General features: G+C 33.5%; 1 protein-coding gene across 1 annotated transcript; it reads right to left on the bottom strand.

Annotated features, from left to right (window-relative positions):
• Positions 1 to 15,782: 15,782 nt before the first annotated feature.
• On the bottom strand, positions 15,783 to 16,727 carry LOC141559902 (olfactory receptor 52D1-like). The gene has a single exon (XM_074297556.1). The coding sequence runs from the start codon at positions 16,725 to 16,727 to the stop codon at positions 15,783 to 15,785; it is 945 nt and encodes a 314-aa protein (XP_074153657.1).
• Between the last annotated feature and the right edge of the window lie 514 nt (positions 16,728 to 17,241).

Below are 17,241 nucleotides of genomic sequence, written 5' to 3'. Positions count from 1 at the left end.
ATATAAAATAGGTAATTTTGGTTACATTAACTTAAAATGTTTTTATACAAAACCAGCATACCTAACATTAAAAGAAAAGTAGTAACTGAGTAAAATTTATGTTTCTCTGAAAAAAATTTAATTTCTTAAACACATAAAAATTTATATGAATAAGTGAAATTTATAAGAATGTGAATTACTCCCCACTTGACAAATGGTTAAAGGATACAAACAGGCAGTTTTCAGACAAAAAAACTTAAAGCTATATATTGTCTTAAGAAAAACAAAAACAAAAACAACTCTTAATCACTATCAATTAGAGAAATTCAAGTCACAACAGTTTGAGGTACCACTTCAAACTATTAGATTGTGTGATATAACAGAAAAAGAGAGTGATAAATGTTGGAAAGGATGTGTGAAAATTGGGATATTAATAAACTCTTTGTGCCATTAGAACCTGATCCAACCATACTGAAGAGCAATTTGGGAACTAAGCCCAAAGGATTATAAACTTGTTCATACCCTTTGATCCAGCAAAACCCTGCTAGGTTTTTAATCCCAAAGAGACTTTTATAAAAAGGAAAAGAACCTATGTGTACAGAATTATAGTAGATATTTTGGTATTTGCAAACAAATGAGGATGCTCATCAATTAGGTGATGTTGTGGTACCTGGTGGAATCTTATACCATAAGAAATGATGAGCAGGATACTTTTCAAAAAATGAACAAACCAAAAAAAAAAAAAAACCTGGAAAGACTTATGGAAATTGATACAAAGGAAAGTAAGCAGAAACAGGAGCACATTGAACGTAGTAACAACAATGTTGTATGATTAACAGCTGTAAATGAATTAGCTATTCTTAGCAATACAAAGATACAAAACCATTCCAAAGGACATGTTGAAGAAAATACTATGTACCTCTGAGTAAGAAGTGAGGAGTTCTGATGTAAACCAAAACATACAATCATTTTATTTCCTTTATATTTTTTAATTTTTTTAAATGTATTTTTTTCACCATTATAAGCTGTATCAAATTGCTTTCTATCTCAGAAGGGAAGGAAAGAAAGCATTTGGAACTCTAAATTTGAATAAAAACTAATATTAGAAGTTTATTTTAACATGACTTTGGAGAACATAAACATTTAGAAAGAAACAAAGAAAGGAGAAAAGAAAGAAGGAAAGAAGGAAGGAAGGAAGGAAGGAAGGAAGGAAGGAAGGAAGGAAGGAAGGAAGGAAGGAAGGAAGGAAGGAAGGAAGGAAGGAAGGATGGAAGGAAAAGAAAGATGGGGAGAAAAAAATTTCTGGAGGTAAAACCGAGATGGCAGAGTAAAAGCAGGGATTCCCTGAAATCGCTCCTAAAGGCACTCCAAATACTTTTAATTAATGACTCTAAACAAAATTTGGAGCAGCAGAACTCACAAAACAATGGAATGAAACAATGTTCCATTTTAAGACAACTTGGAAAGTCTGCAGGAAAGGTCTGTTGCATTATGGTTACAGTGGAGTACAATCCACATTAGGCTTTATCGGCAGAGATTTCATCTCTGCAAATCAAGAACAGGACTCAGGGTGATGATATCAGTGGCAGTAGTGGCTATTTTTGGCATTTCAGCCCATAGAGATGAAAGTCAACTTAGAAGATTGGCAGGGAAGATTTGTGCTACCGAGGTAAAAGTGGAGCACAGTAGCATGAAGGCTACTCCCAGCTCCAGCAAACCAGAAGCAAACATTTGGAGCCATTGAATCAGCAGCTGCACCAAAGGCTTTTGAAGCTTTCAGCCCAATAACAGTAAGGGGGTTCAGCAATTAGTCAGAAGAAGATTAGAGGGACCTCTTGGTTAGTGCTGAAGCAAGACTTCAGTACTTTAGCCTTACTAGGTCTTTGGCCTGGTTGATTGATTCAGGGTGACAAGGAGCAGTAGTACACTAGAGCTCACAGCCACAGTGAGGAGAGATCGTCCTCACATTTCAGAGCAGAAATACTTGTGGTTGCACACATTTTAGAGAATAGATCCTTAGATCATACTATCTTGAAAGAACTGAAAACTTACAGGCTCATAGAAGCATCTTTGAAGAATGCCATATAAAACCCCCTGAAACGTGGGACAGTGTACCCCTTTATCTGGAAGCAGAATACAGTTTAATAAAGAATTATAAGTCAATTAATTGGCTGGGAAGATGAACAAAGAATAGAAAAAGATTCTGAGCATAACAAGTTATTATGGGGAGAAGGAAGAACAAAACACCTGCTCTGAAGGTAGCAAAGTCAAAGATCATACAAAGCCTACAAAAAAAAAAAAAAAAATATATATATATATATATATATATATATATATATATATATATATATATATATATATATATATATATATATATATATAAGTTGGTCTCAGGCAGTGAAAGAGTTCAACAAGGTTTTTGAAAATCAAATAACTAAAGTAGAGGAAAAACTGGGAAGAAAAATGAGAGCAATACAAGAAAATCATGGAAAACACATCCACAACCTGGTAAAGAAGATATAAAAATATTGAAGAAAATAAAGCCTTTAAATATGGACTAGATCAAATGATAAAATACAAAGAGTCAATAAGGAAAAATGCCTTAAAAAGAAGAATTGATCCAAAATGGGGTGGGGGGGAGCAGAATCCATTTAAAACTAGAATTGGCCAAATCAGAAAGGAAATACATAAACTCACCGAAGAAAATAATTCATTAAAAATAATATTGAGAAAATAGAATTTAACAATTATGAGAAATCGAACAATAAAACAAAACCAAAAGAATGAAAAAAATGGAAGACCATGAGCAATATCTCATTGAAAAGACTATTGACTTGGAAAATAACTCCAGGTGAGATCATTTAAAAATTATTGGACCAGCAAAATTCTCATTAAAAGAAAAAAAGCCTATACATCATCTTTCAAGAAATTGCCAAGGAAAACTGATAAAGTAGGATAAACTAGAAATTGAAATAATTCACTGGTCACCTCCTGAGATTCCAAAAAACAAAACAACAACAACAACAACAACAACAACAACAACAACAACAACAACAACAAACTCCCAGATCCAAATTACAGAGCTCTTAGCTCCAGAAGGAAATATTGTAAGCTGTATCCTGTCAGGATAATACCAAATTTAGCAGCTTCTCCATTAAAGGTCTGAAGGGCTTGAATATGTTATTCCAAAGAACAGTGGAGCTGGGATTATAAAATCATCTATCCAGCAAAAGTGATTATAATCCTTTAGGGGGGAAAGAAAGATATTGAATGAAAGAAAGGACTTTCAATCATTTTGATGAAAAGACCAGAGCTGAATAACAAATTTGACTTTCAAATACAAGAGAAAAGAATATAGAAAATAATAACAAGGTAAAAGTGAAAGGGAAATCAGAAATGATTTAATAAAATTAAATTGTTTATATTCCTACATGGGAAAATGATACTTGTATCTCATAACAACTTTGTCATTATTATTGTAGTTAGAAGTAATATGTATATGTGTGTATGTATGAGTGTGTGTCAAAGAACTGCAGGGACTGGAATATGATATTCCAGAGAGTAGTGAAGCTGGGATTACAACCAAGAATCATCTACCCAGCAAAATTGAGTATAATCCTTCAGGGGAAAAGATGGATAGTTATTGAAATAATGGACTTTCATGCATTCCAGAGCAAAAATCAAAAATGTGACTTTTAAATATAAGGCCAAAGAAAAGCATAGTAAAGTGAACAGGAAAGGGAAATCAGAAGGGACTTAATAAGATCAAGCTGTTATATTCCTACATGGAAAGATGATATTTGTAACTCATCTGAATTTCCTCATTATTACAGCAGTAAGAAGGAATATTTATATGTATGTATGTATGTGTATATGTATTTGTATATATACTTGAATGTGAACAGATGATATTTAAAAAATAAAATTGAAGAGTGAGAAAGAATTCAGCAGAAGAAAGGCAATAAATTATTTCACATAAAAGAAGCAAGAAAAACTTTTACAATGGAGAAGAGGGAGGAAAGAAGGGGCATAGAGTGATCCTTATTCTCATCAGAACTGTCTCAAAAGAGAATAACATTCACACACAATTGGGAATATAAATATATTTTAAGCCAGAGGAAAACTGTAGGAGAAGGGAATAAGATGGTGGCTTATTTTACATGTAACTGAGGAAAAATAAAATACTGAAATAAAATAAAATCATAAAACCATATAAAACAAGAAAACAAATTTAAAAAAAAGGATAAACCTCACCAGTGAATTTTGAGAGATGATGATGAATGTGAGAGCTGCTATCCTCCTGAAAAAAGTCTTATGTCTAGCATAAACAAATAATCAAACAAATAAATAGAAATGAAAAAGAAAGCTGACTGGTATTTGCAAACTGTTGGCCAAGGTACTTGACTTTGTTTCCTTACCATTTGAAAATATTTTATAAAAGACTGACAAATACTTTATCGGAGAAAAAAAAAACACAAACCAAAACAAAACACAATGTTCATAAGGAAAGGATCAAACTACCTAAAAAGCAAATAATTCTAGGCTAAGCATATTTCAATTTTTTAAAGATGTATTAGCCCAAGATATTGGAAAAATACTATCAGTATAGCTTTCCTAGAATTTTACAAACAAACAAAAACAAAACAAAACAAAACAAAACAAACAACAAAAAAAACAGTCTCTCATGCCTTTCCTTTGGACTTTGGATGAATAGGACAGATTGCTTAGACTTTTCTTTGAGTAAAGGTCTTCTGGAATAATGGATCTTTTGCACTTCCTGGACATCATTCTGATGGGAGGATATAGCAATAATCCTAAGGCTACCTGACCTTGAAAGTGCCACAAACAATGCTGGCTGTCATATAACATTCAGTTGGTTAATGGTATGCAACTCTACCTCTAAGCCCTAGAATTCAATACTCCTGAACTCCACCTCTAAGACCACTCCTCAATTCTCCTTTTAAGTCATAAAATTTCTAAGACCACTCCTCAATTCTCCTTTTAAATCATAAAATTAGCATATTAGTGATTTGAAGCATTGAACTTTCTATCTTTTTTCTATAAATTTCTCTTCTTGTTTCTGGTACTTTGATAAATTCTTTTGGAACTTAATTTGCTGTTAGCAGTATAATATGTCTTTGCCCATTAACTTTGAGACAAATTGAGTTTGCAAATTTTTTCTCCATACCCATAACACTGAACTGGCAACCCTAATCTTGTTGAGGTATCTTTTGCCTCAACAATTCTTCAATGGGCACCTGCATTCTTCTGGAGGGAGTACAGCTTCTAAGGAAAATATAGCAGTAATCCTAAGGTTCCCTGACCTTGGAGTGCTATTGTTATAACAATTTGTCTGTCAATTATTTTAAAGTCTTTTGGCTTTAGGATATCCCTACCAACATTGCTGACTATCAGATTGATAATCTACAGGTCAGTGATAACCAAGTTCCTGAGACTTAGTGAATAGACCACCCCTCAAACCTACCTTTGTAAGCAATAAAATTAGCTAATAGATAACATGAAACTTTGGTCTCTCTAACTTTGTCCTATAAAGTTACCTTCTCTCTCTCTCTCTCTCTCTCTCTCTCTCTCTCTCTCTCTCTCTCTCTCTCTCTCTCTCTCTCTCTCTCTTTTCTTTTTTTGCTAAATCCTTTTGGAACTTAGCCTACTTCAACTAGTGTTAACAATTATGATAAACTTTGTCCCTTGACTTGGAGATGGGTTCAAGCCTAAAAATTCTTTTGAAATATCTTGTGACACCAGTCTGCAAGCTCCTCTCTTGGGGTCTCATTCTGAACCTCAACACTTCCTTAAGTTACAAATTTAGTTGAGTGGAATTGATTTTGCATTTTTATTATTATTATAGATTTTTTATTCACAAGATCTATGCATAGATATTTTTTCAGTATTGTCCATTGCAAAACCTTCTGTTCCAATTTTCCCCTCCTTCCCCCTACTTCCTATCCTAGATGGCAGGTAGACCAATACATGTTAAATATGTTAAAGTATATGTTAAATACAATATATGTATACATATCCATACAGTTATTTTGCTACATAAGAAGAATTGGACTTTGAAATAAGGTAAAATTAACCTGAGAAGGAAATAAAAAATGCAAGTAGCCAAAAACAGAGGGAATGGAAATGCTATGTAATTGTTCATGCTCATTTCCCAGTGTTCTTTCACTGGCTATAACTGGTTCAGTTCATTACTGCTCTATTGGAACTGATTTGGTTCATCTCATTGTTGAAGAAAGCCACGTCCATCAGAATTGATCATCATATAGTACTGTTATTAAAGTATATAATGATCTCCTGGACCTGCTTATGTTACTTAGCCTCAGTTCATGTAAGTCTCTCCAGGCCTTTCTGAAATCTCTGCTGGTCATTTCTTACAGAGCAATAATAATGGAATTGATTTTGTTTTAACTCTAGGTGTTACAAATTATCTTTTTCCCTGAATTCCTAAGAAGTTCATTTAAAAAGGGGTAACAACCCTTAGTTGAAGACAGGATAAAAACCTCTTCTCTCTGTAACTCTGAACCCTTAACTATTTGATCTCTGTGATTATCACATTGGGGAAGTCTAGCCTGTCTTAAGCAGCATTCTATCCTTCAAAACCCATCCCCACAATTAAGGCACCTTAATTCCTGTTCCTCTGGTTTTGAAAAAAGAAAAGTATCTAGAACAATGTAGGAATGCAGTTTTTAGCCTATAAGTGTCATTGTCTTGCTGTTCTCTTCATAAACAATTGAGCTATTCAAGCTTCTGACTTGAAAAGGGTGGGGGAAAAAACTTTATTTTTTATTTTTTTTATTTTAAGACCTTTTTTGCATTTCCTTTCTGACCTTAAAATTTAGCTGAAGTCACTAGGAAACAATTCTTAATATTATATTTAGTAAGAATAAATGTAAAACCTCACACAGGGTTTTACTCATAAATATTCACATAAATTTACACAATAAATATACATAAAATAGAAGCTTGATGGTATTCATTTAAAAAAAAGATCGTGGAGTTTTATTGATCTGTAAATTCAAAATGAGTCAGTAGTACAGTATGATATGTGAAAAAGTCTTAGGCCCTATTTAGAGACATATCATTACAAAAAATATAATTATTATCCTGTATTCTATTCTGGAAAAAAGTATATCTGCAATCTTATAGCTGTTCTAGGAACTACATTTTAAGGAAGGATATCAGCTGATAACAGTTCAAGAACTTATAGCTCATTTCATCTGAGGAGATAATAATAATAACTAGCATTCATATATTACTTTGAAGTTTATATAAAGTTTTATAAAAAGTAAATCATATCTTTATAACAGTGCTGTGACATGCTATTTTATAATCCTTATTTTACAGAAGTGGAAACTGAGGCAAACAAGAGTTTAGAGAAAATGAGAATAGAAGGTAAAACAACATAAGATATGATGTAAGTTTTAAAGTATTTGAAATCTTATCATATCTAAAAGAAATTAGATTTTATCATAGTGATTCTCTTAAAACTGTCAAAATTAAAGCTATTCAAAAGAAGGAATGGGTTGCATCAGAAAGTAGTGGGGTTTTGTTGACTTGAAGTCTTGGGAGATTTGGGCTGAATAACTTGTGAAAGGATATATTTGTTGAAAGCAATATTATTATTTCCTTAATCTTCAAATCAATGACTATTGATATTGTTAATCATTATTAGATACATGGAGAAACCAAACTTTTAGTTTATAGAGCTTTAAGGATCATTAAAAATTGCCCTATACATCATCTTGCATCTAAATGAAACTGTTCAACCATCAGAAATAAGAACTGGATCTGTACTTTCATTAATAAACTCTAATTAAGGTAATTCCCTTTATTTAAGGCAGGTCCCCACTTTCTTTGCTCCCTATAATTTTACAGAATTACCTGAGCCCTTGAGGTCAAATTCAAATAGAAAAGACAACACTAATCAATGCATTAGGATTATTTTGGGTCACTTAATGACTTATTTTTAAAATGTAATATTATTTCTGCTTTATTTACTTTTAAAATACTCATCTGTCTGGTTCAAACTACATTCAGTAGCTGTGGGAAGTGTGTGATGCCTCAGATTTAGAGCACCAAGAGGGTAGTGACTTGCTATTTGTTCCATAATCAGTTTGTGTCAGAGGAGAGCCTTACCAACCCGGGTCATCCTGGCTTTTCTACCCAGTATAATATGCTACCTCTAATAAGGGAAAATCTATATCCATAAATGTAAACATATAGGAAGATTGCTCTGCTTTCTTTTATCTTAGTATACTATCCTTACATTCCAGATATATTATTGATGAATTAGGAATACTTCAATGAAAATTATTGAACACATCCTATATAAGTATTTTTTCCTTCTCTTCAATTAGGTTTCCAAAAAATCTGAAGGGAGAAAATTATAGATACAATAAAAATAACCTAGAGTTTAAGGAATTGATAAAAGTGACCTTTATTTCTAGTTACTTTCCAAAATACAGTTAGAAGATTTTTTTAAAATTACCTTTTATTTGCATTGTTTTCCCAACCACTTTGCAAAGGAATTGTTGAAACACAAATCCTATGCTTATTTTCAGGATCTGAAATACTCCAAGTTCAATGACATAAGGGTCATGCTTTGCTGGTGAAGTAACAATGGATAATTAAGAGAGAATGCATCTTGTATGTTTCTGGGTATGTATATGCATATTTTATACACATTGCTCAAAAATCATCTCTGGTGTTTGAAAGTCACCTGGGAATCATAGTAGATGAGTCTCTGAGGATACTGTAAATTGAGGACTTCAAACCAAAGCACTGTGTGAATTCACAAAATAGATAAATCATTAAAAGAAAGAAACTCTATCTCCCTGGACAACTTATATAATTCCTTAAATTATACTTTACATATTTATTTATAGCTAATTTATAGCATATATGTACACATATATCATATATACATGTAATATACACATATGTACATATATGTGTATTTTGGTACTTTATATCATATATATATGTATATATAAATACATATTTTTCTTTATAATAATAATTAGTGGTAGTAGTAGTATCTTCTCTTAGGAAATGACTTTTAGTTCCTTTACCATCCTGGTTGATCTCATCTGGTCAATTATCCACTTTATCAGTTGATGTCCTCCCTAAAATGTAGTAATGTGTCTATTCCTTTGCCACAAATATCCATATACTTAGTCTGATTGAAACCCTCAGGCCCTTCCCAGTCCCATAAAAGTAAGATGATTGTACTTTATCTATATCTGTACTTTAGTGTACTTTGTTCCAATATTGAACTTTATATTTCATTAATTAGAAGATTTCATGGATGGCCAACCCTCCCTTCATCCTCTTAATCAATCCTGAAAACTTTATTGTGAACCCAGTGAAGCATATTTTATTATAATTAGATTAAATACATATTTTTTTTTAGTAGTAGATCACCTGGCAGGATCAGACACCAAGGTCCTTTCTTGAATCACCAAGCATTCTAACTTTTCTGCAGAGAGTACAACTCTGCTAGATGGACCATAAGTTTGAATGCCAAATGCATGCTTCCCAAGAAGATTATTTTATGGAGATTTCACAAAGGGCAAGTGCTCCCAATGTGGTCAGAAAAAGAAATACAAGAACACTACCATGGTCTCCAGATTTTTTGAATTAATTGTATGATATGGGAGACACTGGCACAGGGTCACTTAGAATGCAGTGCTGAACTGAGGCTGAGCGAAACAAGCAGAGCTAGGAATACATTGTACACAGAAACAGCAAGATTGCACAATGATTAACTATGAAAGACTGGAACCTTCTCAGGAGTTAAATAATCCAAAGCAATCCCAGTAAACTTTGTTTGGAAAACACCATCAGCATACATAGAGAGAACTATGCAGACTGCATCAACACATATTCTATTCCCTTTTTTCCCCTTTTTCTTCTGCTTTTCCTCACCCCCTGGTTGATTTTCCCTTTTCTGATTTTTCTCTGCCAACATGACTCATAAGGAAATGTGTAAAAAAATGCACTAAACTAAAAAAGAAAAATAACAGCAACAATAATTAAAAGAGAAGAAAAAATGTATCTTCCATAATGTGACCTATACATACCTTTTGATACAGCAGTGTTTCTACAGGGATTATATCCCAAAGAGATCTTAAAGGAGGGAAAGGGACCCTCATGTGCAAAAATGTTTGTAGCAGTCCTCTTTGTAGTGGCAAGAAACTGGAAACTGAGTGGATACCCATCAAAGGGAGAATGGCTGAACAAAATTATGGTATATGAATATTATGGGATATTATTGTTCTGTAAGAAATGACCAGCAGGATGAATACAGAGAGACCTGGAGAGACTTACATGAACTGATGTTAAGTGAAATGAGCAGAACCATGAGATCACCATATAAAGCAATAAAAAGGCTATATAAGGATCAATTATGATGGACGTGGCTCTCTTCAACAATGAGAGGATACAAACTAGTTCCACTTGTTCAGTGATGAAGAGAGCCATCTCTATCCAGAGAAAGAACCATGGAAACAGAATGTGGAACGCAACAATTCTCACTATCTCTGTTGTTATTTGCTTGTATTTTGTTTTTGTTCTCAGTTTTTCTTTTTCTTCCTTTTTGATCTAATTTTTCTTGTACAGCAAGATAAACTGTATAAATATAAATACATATATTGGATTTAATATGTATTTTAACATATTTAACATGTATTGGTCAACCTGCCAAGTAGGGGATAGGGTGGGGAGAAAGAGGGGAAAATTTGGAACAAAAGGTTTTGCAAGGATCAATGTTGCAAAAATTACCCACGCATATGTTTTGCAAATAAAAAGCTTTAATAAAAAATAAAGTATATAATAAATTTTTGAAAAAAGGAAAAAAAGAAACACTGCTGCATCAAAGGGTATACAGTTTGATAACCTTTTGAGCATAGTTCCAAATTGCTCTCCAGAATAGTTGGATCCATTCACAGTTTCACCACAACGTATCAGTGTTCCAGTTTTCCCACATCCTCTCTAACATTCGGCATTATCTTTTCCAGTCATCTTAGCCAATCTCAGAGAAGTGTTGTGGTGTCTGAGAGTTGTCTTAATTTGCATTTCTCTGATTAATAGTTACTTGGAGCATCTTTTCATATGGCTAGAAATATTTTACTGTCTCTTCCTTGTATTGATTGGGCTTCAGAGCTCAAAGTAAACTTGGCTCAGCAAAAAGAACAAAAGAGAGAGGAAACAAAGATTTTTGTTCAACAGGGATGGGGTCCAGAGAAGGATCAAGGTCCCAATAAACAGGATTTTTGCAGTAGACTTGTAGCCTCACCCTTCTCTTATCTTGAGGAAGTGGTACAAGAATGTGAATATACTAAGGGGGCTTCAACAATAGAAAGCTAGAGCAAAGAACTAAAGATTCTTTTAAAATCTCAAGCCCCCACCCAGATCACAAAACTTAGTCCCTGGCTCTAAGGAGCTTATATTCTTACATTCTTTTGGGAGAGATGACCTCTACTCTGACCACCCACCCATGTCCCCATGGGTTTTAACCCTCTAATTCAAGTCCCATTTCTCCAATTCAATCCTGACAACTCTAGAAACCAAACAAATGCACATCTATTTCTCATATACAGTAAATGAAAGATAGACATTTTCACATCTACATTGTCTTCCTCAGTGCTTGAAGCAGAATGCCCCATCTCTGCCATGACATCCTGGCCTTACATCACATATTCTCATTAAATAGCTTACATGTAATTTGAAGCGACTATAAATTAGACATATTTACAAATGTATTTATAAGATAGTCAGGTTTATTAGATAATGTATATAGACCAAGATCGTCACAGTAAAAGCTGGATTTTTACAACCACATACGACTCCCCTGCAACCTGGGGCAATACTATGCCTTCATTACAACAAAATCTTACTCCTATTCTTGGAGAAAGGCTCCATTTGATAAGTGGTAAATGTGTCAGCAGAGATGGCTATTTTTTTGTCTTTGGCTGAACCTGACCTTGTTGTTAATGTTACTTGCCTGATCATGGCATATATTTTCCAGCCATATGATCTTTTCTTTCACTTCACTTTCAACCAGGGTGCCAATAATATGTTCATTCCCACAACATACTACTCATAACTCTTGAGAAACATTTTTTTATCTTTCCTTATCCTAATTATAGAGTCAGAAAGTTCTGTGACATGGTGGCTAATATTACCTTCCTCAAAATGTATCCAATATCACCTCCCACAGTTTTTTGATGGACTTTCTGCTATTTAAAATTTAAGTCCAATAAGTTATTGCCAAATATCAAAAAAGTTGACAACCCAGGGGAATACTAGACTTCTAAAGCCTAATCTTATAAAACTAAAAATTCCATTTTTGGAACTGGTAGACAAATAGGGAAACATTTAAGGAAAATGGATTGGATCTGCATGTACAATGTACATGCTAAAGCAAAGAGGCCTTCTAAGAAAAATAAGTTAAAAGATTGAATCTTTGAGTTATTCTAGGGAAATTCCTAGTGTCTGTGCCATGATGATGCTAAAGAGAAATGATGAAGAATCATAGCTATGTATAAAACAATATTCACTGGTCCCTATTACTGCCCTTGAAATTGGCTTCTCCTTGAGTTTTATAGATTTGGACCATTTGTAATGCAGCTCTAAATTAGCAATTGCATTTACTTGCAGTGGGAAATATGTCATGAATGAATGAAAAACATTAATTAAGTGCCATTTGTCAAGCACTGAGGATATGAATAAAAAGCAAGTAAGACTGTCACTTATTTCACAAAGTTTATAATCTAATGAAGAAAGACAACATTTATAGGAACAGGGATGACCAGAGTTCAGATTGGGTGAGTGATACAGCATTTCCAGGAATAGTATATTTGAGTTTATAATTTTATTGATATTATATCAGAGCCATGAACGTGAAATGGTAAGTGTGTATCAGGTAAGGTACAAGATCACCAGTCAGAGCAAGGGGAGCAAGGATCTTCCTTGACATGACATCATATTGATAAAATCCACTTTTACCTGGAGAATGACCTCTCTTGTTCTTTCCCTCTTAATTATGGTCACACACTGGCTTTATAAACCCACTAGATGGGTAAAATCAAGTATGCAGACTGAAAAACAGATTAGTAGGTTTCTCTCTTATCCCATGAGCCATTGGAATATTATCTCTCTTGAAAAGTAGAAAAACAGTTACTTTCCTTTCTGAGCTGAATTACAGAAAGAATGGTTCATCTCTGCTGTCTCCTCTGAAAGATGAGTTTATTGTCAAAACTCAATGGGAGTAAGCATTTTTATCACCATATTAATAAACTTGGCTTAGATCATGACCTTTGGAATGTTGGATCTCTCTCAACACTAGTATTTCCTTTCCCTGCTCTACAGCATATTTTCACTTTTTTTACAATGTTATTTTCCTTCTTTAGAATCTCTGTTACTTGACAGGAAGAACTGTCATATATATTGCATGTATTTTTATTCCAAGTATTTAGCACAGTACTTGGCACATGTAAGCAGATAATAAATGAATCTGTTCTTTCTCTCTCTCTCTTTCTCTCTCTTCTTTCACTCTCTCTCTCTCTCTTTCTCTCTCTCTCTCTCTCTCTCTCTCTCTCTCTCTCTCTCTCTGTCTCTCCTTCTGAACTGCTTATTTTTTAGGATACAATCAAAATTCAATGTATTTATTTGAACATATTTTAAAAATTGTTTTTAGTATAAATTTTTTTGCTAAAAGTCAAGGTGAAGGCATGGAGAATTTTTTTCACATACTCCTCTGATGTATGACATTTTTCTGATCACAAAAATGAGATGGATTATTACAATTAGTCTTTAAAGAGATTCCTATTCACACAAAAGAATTTGTCCTAATTATTGATGCAGAAAAACTGGTTCACAAAGAAGAAATATTATTTAAAGTATGTTACAGTGATATGGACTACTTTTAGATACTTAAGATTAATACAGATATATATATATATATGGATATGTGTGTATGGATATGTGTGTATAAATATGTGCATACATGCCATATATTCATTTGTGTATATTGCATATCTGTGCACATATTTGTATATATTTATATTCTAAAAATCACACATAGTAGGAAATATTATCAAAATTAACCAGGGAGAAGAGAGTGGATTGCACTGTTTCAAAAATTTAAAAGTATATTTTGTTATTTTTTTTTAATGACAACAATTATTAAGAAAAAAAAATTAAGTAAAAGCTCCTCTTTTTAATAACAATTTCCTTCCAGTGATGTATTGCAATGAGTCAAGGAGCACTAAAATTCTGAAGAAAATAAATTCTACCTCACTAAAGGAACAATAGAAAGTCATGTGGAAGCATTATAGGAATGAGCAGGTTACCGAATTTAAACAACTTTGATGTCTGTAGGAGAAGCAAAGTGAAGAATATTTAAGAAACGTATAAGAGAAAAAGATATGTTGATCATATGATTAGAGTGAGAAATAACAGTAGATACACCACATATTCAAAAAATATCTCCAAAATTTCAAAAGAACTCTGAAAAGTTTTGTTTGAAACCTTTATTAATTTAGGATATTATATAAACAAGAGTTTGGCAGTATGGCTGTGAATAGTTTAGTCATCTAGCAGGCATGCTATTGTAGAGAAAAAAAACTCATTAATGTAAACATAGTTTACTTAAAAAATAGCAATGCTTAGTTCTGTTTGGGTATCAATTTATACATTATTCTTATATCCATTATCATCATCATTATTATGATTGCCATCTTAATAGCATCAACAACAGTAACACTGTCTTCAACATCCTACTTCTGGGACATTGAATTGAAAGGTAACATGGAATAGTATATAAACTTGGAATTTGGAAACCTTGAAATAAAATCCTACATCAGATACCAGATGTATGATTCTAGCTAAGTCTGGGTTTCACTTCCATATCTCCATACCAGAAACAAAGGGAATTTGAGCTTAATATGAGTTTAAAAGTCTCTGCCAGTCCTAAATATATAATCCAAGAATATGTGACCTCATGAACATAAACTCTTTTATCATTATCATCAAAATGATTAATATCATTATTATTTACAACTTCGTCATTACTTTTACCTTCTTATCAAGTCCCCCAAACTGAGATGGAAGTGGGGAGAGGCTGTTAAATGTTTGTTTTTTTGCACAAGTAAATATTTCTCAAATTCTCAAATGACTCGGATTCTATCTCTATATAACTCCTTACTTATTCCCCATCCCCCAATTGTTCAATTGTCCATCTAGCAACATAGGAAAAAGAAAAATGTAGTTTTAGATTTTATGTTACAGTGTAATTAAGACTAGAAAGTTGTTGACAAGAACTTATTATCCCAGTAGTTTGCCTATAAAATCCAAAAATAGTTTTTTTTTGTTTTGTTTTCTTTTTTGTCTTTTTAATTGAATAATCAGTTTTTCTCACAGTTTGTTCGCATTTGGACTATTGTGTTCTTCAATAAATGTCCCTTCAGTGATTCTTCAGTCATAACCAAGAATGCTATAAACTTAAGGTCATATAATCCCTTGCAACAGAAACAGGGCACATGAGGTTTATCCATTCTTGGATTTCAGGAAAAATTAAACTAACTTTTCATCAATAATACATATCTTTTCATTTTTTGCAACCATTGCATTTCCCATTATTAGGATTAGTAGGATATATTTTCCTGGAGATATCAATGTTATATTCTTACCTCCCTAATCCATATTTCCAAAATCCATCTAACACATGTTTCTCTGGTTTATGATTAGGTACACGGTTGATGTGTAAAAATCTTGGCTCTTCAAGTCTTCAGGGGACTAAAGACTTTGAGAATTCTTTCCCGGATTCTCTTTGTTCTTACTCCATAGATGATAGGATTTACCATAGGAGGGACCAATAAATAGATATTAGCTACAAAAATATGGATATGAGGAGGAACATGGTGTCCAAATCTATGTGTGAGGAATGAGAAGAAGGCTGGAATGTAAGAAACTAATATGACACAGACATGAGATCCACAGGTTCCCAGGGTCTTCAGACGTGCTTCCTTAGAAGGGAGCTGGAAGACAGCATGGAGAATGAGAATGTAGGAACAGATGATTAATATGAAATCGAGTCCTCCAGTAAGGAATGCAACAATTAGGCTATAAGCTCTACGTATTCTGGTCTCAGCACAGGCCAGTTTGATCAATGCCATGAACTCACAGTAGGTATGAGATATGATATTAGTCTTGCAGTAGGGAAGCCACTTCAGTAGAAAGGGATGAGGACTGATTAGCAAAGCTCCACGGAAAACAATAGCCAACCCCAAGCTTCCAATGACTGTGTGGGTCAGGATTGCTGAATGCCTAAGAGGTTTACATATGGCCACATAGCGGTCAAATGCCATAGCCAGAAAGAAACCAGATTCCATTGTGGAGCAGGAATGAATCAAAAATACTTGTGTCAGGCAAGCTTCAAATCGGATTTCTCTATCTTTGAACCAGAAGAGGCTGAGAAGCTTGGGTATTGCAATAGTGCACACGACCAGGTCTGTCACAGCCAGCATGCAAAGGAAGAGGTACATGGGCTCATGAAGACTAGTGTCAGTCTTAATGATGAATAGTAAAGCAAAGTTTCCCAGCAGAGCCACCATGTACACCAGGCAGAAGGGGATGGAGATCCAAATGTGTGCATTCTCTAATCCTGGGATTCCAATCAGAATGAAAGTAGAGGGATGAAGATTGGTCCTGTTAGAGAATGACATGTTTAACAGTCAACATGTAAGATAATGGGTATTTGTGAACCTTTAAAAAAGATCAAGAAGATGTTAGGTTAACAAAAGTATCTTCTGAAATCATCAAAGGCCCAAATAAATAGAACTAGGGCGAAAATTCATGGGCCAGTGAGATTATCTTTAATAGCTCAAAATTTTCAGAAATTTTTTTTGAATGTCAATGTGTGCCTGCAAGTTTTTCTATTCACACATTTTACCTGATGGAAGTGCTGCTCCCTACTTTTCCATGGCTACTTACAAGATTATGTTTATACAACAATAAATGTTTAGAATTTTGAAAACTGCTTCAGAGGCTAGTATGTTGCAGATCAGATTATTCTAAGCATGTGGCAATAAAGCATTATAAACAGGTGGTGGGGAATGCTGCCTAAAATTTTAATATTCTGGCTAACTTCATCACAGAGAAGAATAATTCTTACCTCTGGATAGTATTAGGTTAAAAATAACTAGATTTTTTGCTTGGTAATGATAGCCCAATGGAAGT

This window comes from Sminthopsis crassicaudata, chromosome 3 (genome assembly GCF_048593235.1).
Source record: "Sminthopsis crassicaudata isolate SCR6 chromosome 3, ASM4859323v1, whole genome shotgun sequence".
NCBI classification, from domain to species: domain Eukaryota; kingdom Metazoa; phylum Chordata; class Mammalia; order Dasyuromorphia; family Dasyuridae; genus Sminthopsis; species Sminthopsis crassicaudata.
The sequence above is the reverse complement of the archived record's forward strand: the minus strand, read 5'-3'. Positions and strand labels throughout refer to the sequence as shown.